We start from the raw sequence: 10,013 nt of genomic DNA, 5'->3' as shown, positions 1-10,013 counted from the left end.
TCACCTACCTCGAATGTCAAAGGCCGTCGACGAACATCGGCATAACTCTTCTGTCGAGACTGGGCGGTCTTCATTCGCTCTTGGATCAATGCCACAACATCCGCTGTTTGTTGAACTAATTCTGGGCCCAACATCTTTCTTTCGCCTACTTCTTCCCAATACAAAGGAGATCGACACTTTCTTCCATATAAAGCCTCGTAGGGTGCCATTCCAATTGAAGACTGGTAGCTGTTATTATACGTGAATTCAACAAGAGGCAATTTGGAATCCCAACTTCTTGAGAAATCAATTGTGCAAGCTCGTAACATATCTTCAAGAATTTGAATCACCCTTTCTGACTGCCCGTCACTCTAAGGATGATATGCTGTGCTAAAAGCCAATTTGGTACTCAAAGCTCTGTGCAAGCTCTTCCAGAATTCAGAAGTAAACCTCGGGTCACGATCATATACGATTGACACAGGGATTCCATGGAGTCTTACAATTTCAGCTACATAGACTTCAGCATATTGGTTCATTGTAAACGTCGTCTTGACCGGAAGAAAATGGGCCGATTTGGTTAACCTGTCAACAATTACCCAAATGGAGTTGTAATCCTTTGGTGTTCTTGGAAGTCCTGTTACGAAATCCATGGTAATGTGCTCCCACTTCCATTGAGGTATCGGGAGAGATAGCAAGGTCCCAGCAGGTCTTTGATGCTCAATCTTAACCTGCTGACAGGTTAGACATTCAGAAATAAAGAACATGATATCTTTCTTCATACCTGGCCACCAATAAAGACGTCGAAGATCTTGATGCATTTTGGTACTGCCAGGATGAACTGAATAAGGCGCTGAATGAGCTTCAATAAGACCATCTTTACGAATATCATCCCCTACAGGAACACAAATTCTACCTCGAAAGGTCAACAACCCAGTACTATTCAAACCAAACTCAGAAACTCCTGTCAAATCACTTTTATTCTTTAACTCTAATAATTGAAGATCCAGTTGTTGTTCCTTTAAAATTCGATCAACCAAAGTAGAGTGAAGAACTAATGCAGATAATTGGTTTACTGTACCTGGAGATACCAGAGTTATTTCGTTCCTTTGCAGATCAAGTAACAACGGTTTCTGAATCATGGAACCCACTAAATAACTGGATTTACGGCTTAAAGCATCAGCAACCACATTAGCTTTTCCAGGATGATAGCTAATGGTGCAATCATAGTCTTTCACTAGTTCCAAACACCTCCGCTACCTCATATTTAATTCTTTCTGTGAAAACAAATAACTCAAACTTTTGTGATCGGTAAAAATTTCACACTTCTCACCATATAAATAATGCCGCCAAATCTTTAAGGCGAAAACTACAGCCGCCAACTCCAAATCATGCGTGGGATAATTCTTCTCGTATTCTTTTAGCTGACGAGAAGCATAAGCGATCACTTTCCCACGTTGCATCAACACAGCACCTAACCCCTGCTTTGAAGCATCTGTATACACAACAAAATCCTCAGTACCACAAGGAAGTACTAACACAGGGGCAGAAGTTAACTTATCTTTCAAAGTTTGGAATGCTTGTTGGCATTCTATGGTCCATTCAAACGTGATAGCTTTTCGTGTTAAGCTCGTCAATGGCAAGGCTATTTTCGAGAAATCCGCTATGAATCGTCTGTAATACCCTGCCAAACCAAGAAAACTCCGTACCTCGGAAACTGTCTTTGGAATGGACCATTGATTGATAGCTTCAATCTTGGATGGATCGACTGCTATTCCTTCTTTTGACACGATATGGCCCAAAAACACCACTTGCTCTAACCAAAATTCACATTTATTTAATTTCGCATATAATTGTTTTTCCCTCAATGTCTGTAACACGATCTTCAAATGCTCCCTATGAAGTTGTCGTGTCTTTGAATATATCAAAATGTCGTCAATAAACACAATCACAAAAGCATCCAAATATGGCTTAAAGACACGATTCATCAAATCCATAAATACTGAAGAAGCATTAGTTAATCCAAACGACATCACCAAAAATTCATAATGGCCATACCTCGTTCTAAAAGCAGTCTTTGGTATGTCCTCCGTTTTTACCTTTAATTGATGATATCCGGATCGAAGATCGATTTTTGAAAACACAGTGGCCCCTTGCAATTGATCAAAAAGATCATCGATTCGAGGCAAAGGATATTTATTTTTAATAGTTACCTTGTTGAGTTCGCGATAATCAATGCATAATCTTAACGATCCATCTTTCTTTTTCACGAACAAAACCGGAGCTCCCCATGGCGAGGAACTAGGACGGATAAAACCTTTATCTAATAGCTCCTGAAGTTGATTATTCAATTCTTTCATTTCAGTTGGAGCCATTCTGTACGGAGCTTTAGAAATTGGGGCTGTACCTGGACTTAATTCAATAACAAACTCTACCTCTCGATCAGGAGGTAAACCAGGCACATCATCAGCAAATACGTCAGGATATTCCTGAACCATTTCAATATTCTGTAATGGCACATTACTGTCCCTATTTACATCTGATACTAAGGCCAGAAAACTAGTACATCCCTTATTCAACAATTTAATAGCTTGCAAGCAAGAAATAATGGGAGTACTTATCGATGAACCTAGACCAACAATTGCATTATTCTCATGATCATCAATTACAAATTTCACGGTCTTTCCCACACAATCAATTACTGCACGATAAGCAGATAACCAGTCCATACCCAATATAACATCAAATGCAACCATCGGAATCACAATAAAATCAGCATATAACAATCTCGTACCCATCTGTACCGGACATGCCGTAAGAGTACTAGTAGGACAAATCTCATCACCAGAGGGCAACATAATAGTGAATTGTAAGGGCATAATAGTGAATTGTAAGGGCATAATAGTAGGCTCGCAAGATAAGGAGAGCATAAATACTTCAGACATAAAAGAATGAGTTGCTCCGGTATCGATCAATGTAAGTGCTTCCTTGCCAGATATTAGAATATTACCTGATATGACTGAAGAATCAGGATTGGCTCCTTCTTTTGTCATCGTAAAGATTCTGCCTTGAACTTTTCCTTTGTCAGAGGAGAGAGGACATTTCTGTGCTGTATGCCCCATATCTTTGCATCTATAACATCGGCCACTCCCAACCAAACACTCGCCTTTGTGTAGCTTGCCACACTTGGGACATAACGGTCGCTCCGTACCCGAAGTAGGCACAGAAGGTTTATTGTGTTGCTCCATCTTACCTTTCCCTTTGTAACCACCTCGAGTACTAGCGCTTGTCCCTTGCCCTCTAGCTTGAAAAGCTTGCCTTCTCAACTGCCGTTCCTTCTCAATCTCTTGTTCATCAAGTTCGGCTAATAGTGCTCTCTCAACAATGTCTTGGTATGCCACCACTTTAGCCATGTGAACATCTGTTCGAATCTCGGGTCTCAAACCGCGAAGAAAGTGCTCTCTTTTATCTTTATCATTCTCGGCAATAAAAGGAACGAAGACACATCCTTCTTCAAATTTGAGAGTATATTCATTGACAGTCATGGCAGCTTGTCGCAACTCGAGAAATTCTTTCACTTTCTTAGCTCTAACCTCTCGTGAAAAATATTTGACCAACATACGAACAGTAACTGTAACTTTGGTGGCTTCCCACCAAATACGTGCTGCTTTGACCAACATAAAGACTGCACAGCTCACCTTGTCTCTATCATTGAACTTCAGGTAATCAAAGATGGCCTCCAGTGACTTGACCCACTCAAGAGCTACCAGTGGATCAGGACTGCCAACAAATTCGGGAGGGTTCATTCGCCTAAATACGTCATAAGAACTAACTTCGGTGCTTTCCACTCTACTCTGTCCCCTTCCTTGACCATGACCCTGGGTTGAGGTATGCAGGCTCAACAACTGTTGAATTTGTTCACCATGAACTTTCGCCTCTTCTTGTATTAATTTATTGAATTCATCTACAACATTGGTAGTCCTATCAGTGGTAGGGGTCCTATCATCCCCTTCAATAACCTTTCGTTTAGGAGGCATTTCCTACACATAAGCTCACTTTAACATAGATAAGAAGAAAAATACATCAATAACAATGGAATAGGATCAACGCTCAATGTTAAAATCAATAGATGCAAGATCGAAAACATACCGGATTGTCCTAGGTATAAGAAGTCATATACGGTCCAAGAACTTTCGCTCTGATACCAATTGAAACAACCCACTCCCATGACAATAACATTTAATAAAAATAACGTACGCGGAAGCATTTCATTTAAAAGGAAAAGTACTAAATAGCATTTACATTATAACCATTTTTTTAAAAAAAATCTAGCAACATTACTAGTCACAACATATTATCTATACATAATCAAAAGCCAATACAAGATTTTCCCATCATTCATTACCAAAATACATGATATTTTAAAGCTTTACATATGTTCACTCCACCACAATTTAAAGTGACATAACCAAAAAGTCTTTCCCATGGCATTTTATATGACTTCTCCCGCTTCGAACAATCCATTTCAGTCTTTTTTATCACCTGCATCACATAACATTAATTGGAATGAGAATAAACTCAGTAAATAGAAAGCTGTACGTAGCAATTACATACATATAGCTTTGGCTTAAAACATGGCTATGGCAATGGCGTTTTTGGCAATGACAATGAAGAATATATCATAAGTCTCAAATCAATTTAAAGGGTATCATGTCATGAATTAAAGGAAGGAAATGACAGTGCTGTGACCTGTGACCTGTGGCAAGTATCTCTTTGATATAAATATCAAAACTGTGAGAGATACTTCATAATCATGTGATTGGCCAATGACATACATGAATTACTATCATTCATTGGCTTTAATCATAGGGGAACTTCATTTGGGCATTTTAACAAATACTTGGTAGGCAACAATAAAGTACTAGCTCCTTATCAATGAATTCAATGGTATTCTTGGCACAATGAACAAATAACAATACATACATCAATAATCTAACAATGGAAGGAGCTAGACATCAACAAACATGACGTATATACATATATATCATGTGAGCACTTGAAAGAAAGCTTCTACTTACAACCCACAATCCCTTTGGTTGCTATGATGTTCTTTGAATGATTCCTACAACAATAATCACAATAATATCCATAAATCATTATCATTAATCCAAGGAATCAACAATTCAACTTAAACCTTCATCACTTCAAACCCTTCCAACTCCAAGAATAGAAATCTTACCTTGTAGCTTGAAATCTTAGTGGAAGAAGCTAAGAAATCAACTATGAGCTTGGCACTTGAAGTAGGAAAATGAAGGAGAGAAAACCTTGAAAGGAGAAGGCAAGAAACGATGGGAGAGCAGGAAGTGAGTAGAAGGGTTTAGAATCACGTTTAAAAGCCTTCAATTACACCAAAAACGTGTTTTCTATGCCATAGACACGGACCCCGTGCCCCCCTCCGTGTAGAGGTCCGTGTACACACTGGAAATCACTCATTTTTCTTGGCAGGACCCGGACCCCGTGTAGGGGTCCGTGTACAGGTCCGTGTACCCTCTGTCCAAGGGCCAAAACTGCACTTTTTCTTCCGAATTAGCAAAAGTGGTCAACATGAAAGTTGTAGCCTATGTGTTTTCTTGAATCTCCCACTGGTTTCAGGTCATTTGGAGGTCTGAGTAAAAAGTTATGCCCATTCTCCCAACATGTGTCAGTGCAGGAACAACGAAACACACGACACATTTCGGGCCACTTTTGGCTCGCCTTCCTTACTGATTTGAACAAAACTCAAAACATGAAAGTTATAGCCTTATATCTTATCTTTCTAATGGAAGTAGCCTCACATCAATTGGATTAATATACAAAACATTAGACTAAAAACCACAACTACTGCCACATTTTTCATACCGTTTCTGCACTTCCGTTTCCTATTTGGCTCAAGATCAACTTTCTATTTTACTAATTCATTACCATTCCCAATCACAATTATATAACATAACTCCAACAACTATTCCAATACACATAACCATAACCATTCTAATCCCATGTCAATAAACAACACCATAAACAATAACCATTTATATAATCTCAACCATTAAATCATAAAACATGATCATGACAATACTAAACCATAGAGATTAACAAGATAAAGGTTGGGATATTACAATATACGTATATATTTCCCTTTTTATTGAATTCAAATCCTCAATTGTGACTATTATTAGCTGTAGGTCGATAGATCCATCTACGTATTACCACGGTACCGGGCGACGGGGACATCAGCGACACTCTCACCCGTCAATTGAGCTTTGGCCTTACATATCATCGTATCATCATATCATCATATCATCGTATTAGTCACAATCAATTCACCTCCACCAACTTTTCATATTCCCACCACTTATAAAAATTTATGCACATATAAATCGTTTTTCTTTTAAATCAAGCATGCAACATGTCTTTTAGCTTTAAAGTTTCATCATAAAATTCCATAAAAATTTAAAATAACCATTTTAACATTTATTATAGCATTCAGGGTACTGCCAGGACGTCTAACATTTTTCAGGTGTAAAATAACCGTTTTGCCCATGGAACTCTAACTTTCCCAATTTATCCTTAGGCCTTAAAACGATAACCCAAATCCATATAAACTTAACATATGACCTTAAAATACACCCATAATTATTTCTTAGACGTAAAATTATGCTTCTCGACTAATTTTCCAATTATTTTTAAACTTAGATGTACATCCCGGTTTTGACTCGTATTGACTCGAAACTTAACCAAACTTGAACCATAGCTTAATAAAACCTAGTTGTACCATATACAACCCAAATCAAGCCAAGAAAGACCAATAGACCAGCCTAGGAACTTTCTGAAATTTTCTGCACAAAACCCTAGCCCTAATTGGTTCGATCCCTAGCTTGCCTCACTCCACCCACTTAGCCACCATGTCCAGACCTTATTTGACCCTCCTAGGACCTAGAAAAAACCAAAACATGCTGCTGGATAGAACCTAGCGGCCCTAGAAGCCAACACCCTCAACCCGTCACCCTCCAAGGCATGAGCGGCTTCAAGCTCACGCAATCACCATAGCCCTCGGTCCAACCATTGTGCAGCCATCCTAGGACCATCACACAGCCCCCATAGGTCTCCTGGTCAAGTCCTAACAGTAGCTAAGGTCGTGGCTCTCAAGGTGCCCTAGCCGAAAGCCTAGTCCACACAAAAACACAATTTTCGTTCAACCTAGTTGCCCTATTTGTCCAGCCTTCAAACATGCTCCTAAGGGTCCTTAAACATGTGAAAAAACATCCTTTCAAGTTTTCCTACCATGGCAGTCCCTTTATGCATCATTAGGAAGAGTTTTAAAAAAAGAAAACTCTAGTTTTATGCATATATTGCCATAAAAACGAAAATAAAAGTGGTGCATCATATTCCTCAAGCAAACATAATTAAATATACATAATATTGTGTGAAAGATGTTTGAAAGAAGATTAAAGCATGCCTTTGCGTATATTACACATGAAAAACGGCTTGCGATGCGAGGAACGTTGGCGGAGATGGACCCTTGCTGATTTCTTCAAGAAAACGTGACTCCTCCTTCAAATTTTCTCGTGTGTGCGTGTGTCTTGGCTGCTAGGAAGATTCCTTGTGCTTGTGTGTGTGGTGTCTGTGAGTCGTGAGGGTTTGAGGGTCGGTTTAGGGCCTTTTATTTTAATTAAAACTCATAGTATAAGCTTAGGCCCATTAACCTAATATAATATGCTCATTAGTTAATATTTAAAATATTTTGTTTAGGGAAGTTTGTGAAAATATTAGTCGAGTTCTCAAAAAGTTCATATTTTCGTCGAAAATCTAATACCGTTTAAAAATACGATTCGGTGTGTAAAAACACCTAAAAACACCTCATTTTCGAAACTTTCATTTTAAATATACCACACATTAAACAATTAAAAACAATTATTTAATAAAAGTATTTTCTCTCATATGGTCTCCGGCCTCCGTTTCTCGATCGCGTCTCGAATAACCTTTAAAACTCGGTTTTATGCATTCATGTAGAAAGGTACATTTTAAACATGCAAACATGCACATCATAATTAATTGATGCCATTAAAACCATTTAATTAGTCATTTTTCATTTTCTCTAGATTTGCATGCAGTTGGATTACGTTATCGTATTTGTGGACCTTATAATTCCTCCATTATCCCTTAAATGAAATTTCATCCTCGAAATTACGAAATTAGAAATTACCGAATAATTCCGGGTAGCGACTCCTCATGTCCCTCTCAGTTTCCCAAGTAGCTTTTTCATATGAGTTATTTAGCCACTTGACTTTAACCATTTGAATAACTTTGTTTCGAAGTCTTTTTTCTTGCCTATCTAGAATTTGTATAGATATTTCCTCATATGACATATTCGAAGTCCTGCAGAGGCTCATAATTTAGTACATGTGAAGGGTTCGACATGTACTTATGCAGCATCGAGATATGGAAAACATTGTGTACTCCAGCTAGCATCGGTGGCAACGCCACTCTATAGGCTAATGTTCAATCTTCTCCAAAATCTCAAAAGGTCCTTTGAACCTCGGACTAAGTTCGTATTTCTTGCCAAATCTCATAACACCCTTCATAGGTGCTACTTTCACAAATACGTGGTCGCCTACGACAAACTCTAGCTCTCTTCGTCGCTTGTCGGCATAGCTATTTTGTCGGCTTTGTGTAGTCTTCGTCGTATCACGGATTTTGACTCATAGCTCCGATGTTTGCTTGATCAAGTCCGGACCAAATTCCCCTCTTTCACCAACCTCGTCCCAATGTATTGGTGATATACACTTTCTTCCATAAAGTGCATCGTAAGGAGCCATTTCTATAGATGATTGGTAACTATTGTTATAGGTGAACTCCACTAGAGGTAACTTCGGTTTTCAACTTCTTTGAAAATCAATCACACAAGCTCGTAGTAGATCTTCCAAAATTTGAATCACCCTTTCAGACTGACCATCGGTTTGAGGATGAAATGTTGTACTGAATAACAACTTTTTCCCCATCGATGCATGTAGACTCTTCCAGAACGACGATGTGAATCTCGACTCTCGATTAGAAACGATAGATACTAGAATCCCATGAAGTCAGAATATCTTTTGAATATACAGCTCTGCATATTGCGTCATGGTGAATGTCGTCTTGATAGGTAGAAAATGTGCTAATTTCGTAAGACGATCAACTATCACCCATCTGGCATTGTATCTCTTGATAGTCCTCGGCAATCCCACAACAAAATCCACAGTAATTTTTTCCCATTTCCACTCAGGAATATGAAGTGGTTTAAGATTTCCAGTTGGCCTCTGATTCTCAGCCTTAACTTGCTGGCATATCAAACACTCGGACAAAAAATGCAAGATGTCTCGCTTCATATACGGCCACAAATACAACAACTGTAGATCCTTATACATCTTCTTACTTCCAGGATGAATGGAGTACATGGTATTGTGAGCTTCCTTCATAATAACCTCTCGTAGTGAATCGCCACTAAGAACCTATAGTCGATCTCGATATCGAACTATGTCATCCTCCTCAGAATACAGCTTCCGACCCTTAGCTTCATCTCTCAGTCTTCATTTTTGTAATTTCTCATCAGAAGACTGACCTTCTCGAATTCTATCCCTCAGAGTCGACTGAACTGTCATAGTAGAAAGATTGGGGGCCTCACCCCTAGCATAAACTGCGAGCTCAAATCGCTGAATCTCGGACTGCAGTGGTCTTTGAAGTGATAATTGAGTAATGACTACTGTCTTTCGACTCAATGCGCCCGCTACTACATTAACTTTTCCCAGATGGTAGCTAATGTTGCAGTCGTAGTCCTTTACCAACTCTAACCATCTTCGTTGCCTAGTATTCAACTCTTTTTGGGTGAAGAAGTACTTCAAGCTTTTATGATCGTTGAAAATCTTGCACTTCTCTCCATATAAATAATGTCTCCAAATCTTCAATGCAAATACTACCGCTACAAGCTCGAGGTCATGATTCAGGTAATTCTTCTCATGAAC

At 38.8% G+C, this 10,013-nt stretch overlaps 1 protein-coding gene across 1 annotated transcript; it reads right to left on the bottom strand.

The window, feature by feature from the left end:
• Positions 1-350: 350 nt before the first annotated feature.
• On the bottom strand, positions 351-9,470 carry LOC140979084 (uncharacterized). Its single transcript, XM_073444436.1, has 5 exons — positions 9,198-9,470; positions 4,390-4,518; positions 2,256-4,016; positions 819-1,109; positions 351-707 (listed from the first exon to the last, which is right to left on the bottom strand). The coding sequence occupies exons 1-5, from the start codon at positions 9,468-9,470 to the stop codon at positions 351-353; spliced, it is 2,811 nt and encodes a 936-aa protein (XP_073300537.1).
• Between the last annotated feature and the right edge of the window lie 543 nt (positions 9,471-10,013).

The sequence above is a fragment of the Primulina huaijiensis genome, chromosome 6, assembly GCF_012295235.1.
Source record: "Primulina huaijiensis isolate GDHJ02 chromosome 6, ASM1229523v2, whole genome shotgun sequence".
Lineage (NCBI taxonomy): Eukaryota > Viridiplantae > Streptophyta > Magnoliopsida > Lamiales > Gesneriaceae > Primulina > Primulina huaijiensis.
The sequence above is the reverse complement of the archived record's forward strand: the minus strand, read 5'-3'. Positions and strand labels throughout refer to the sequence as shown.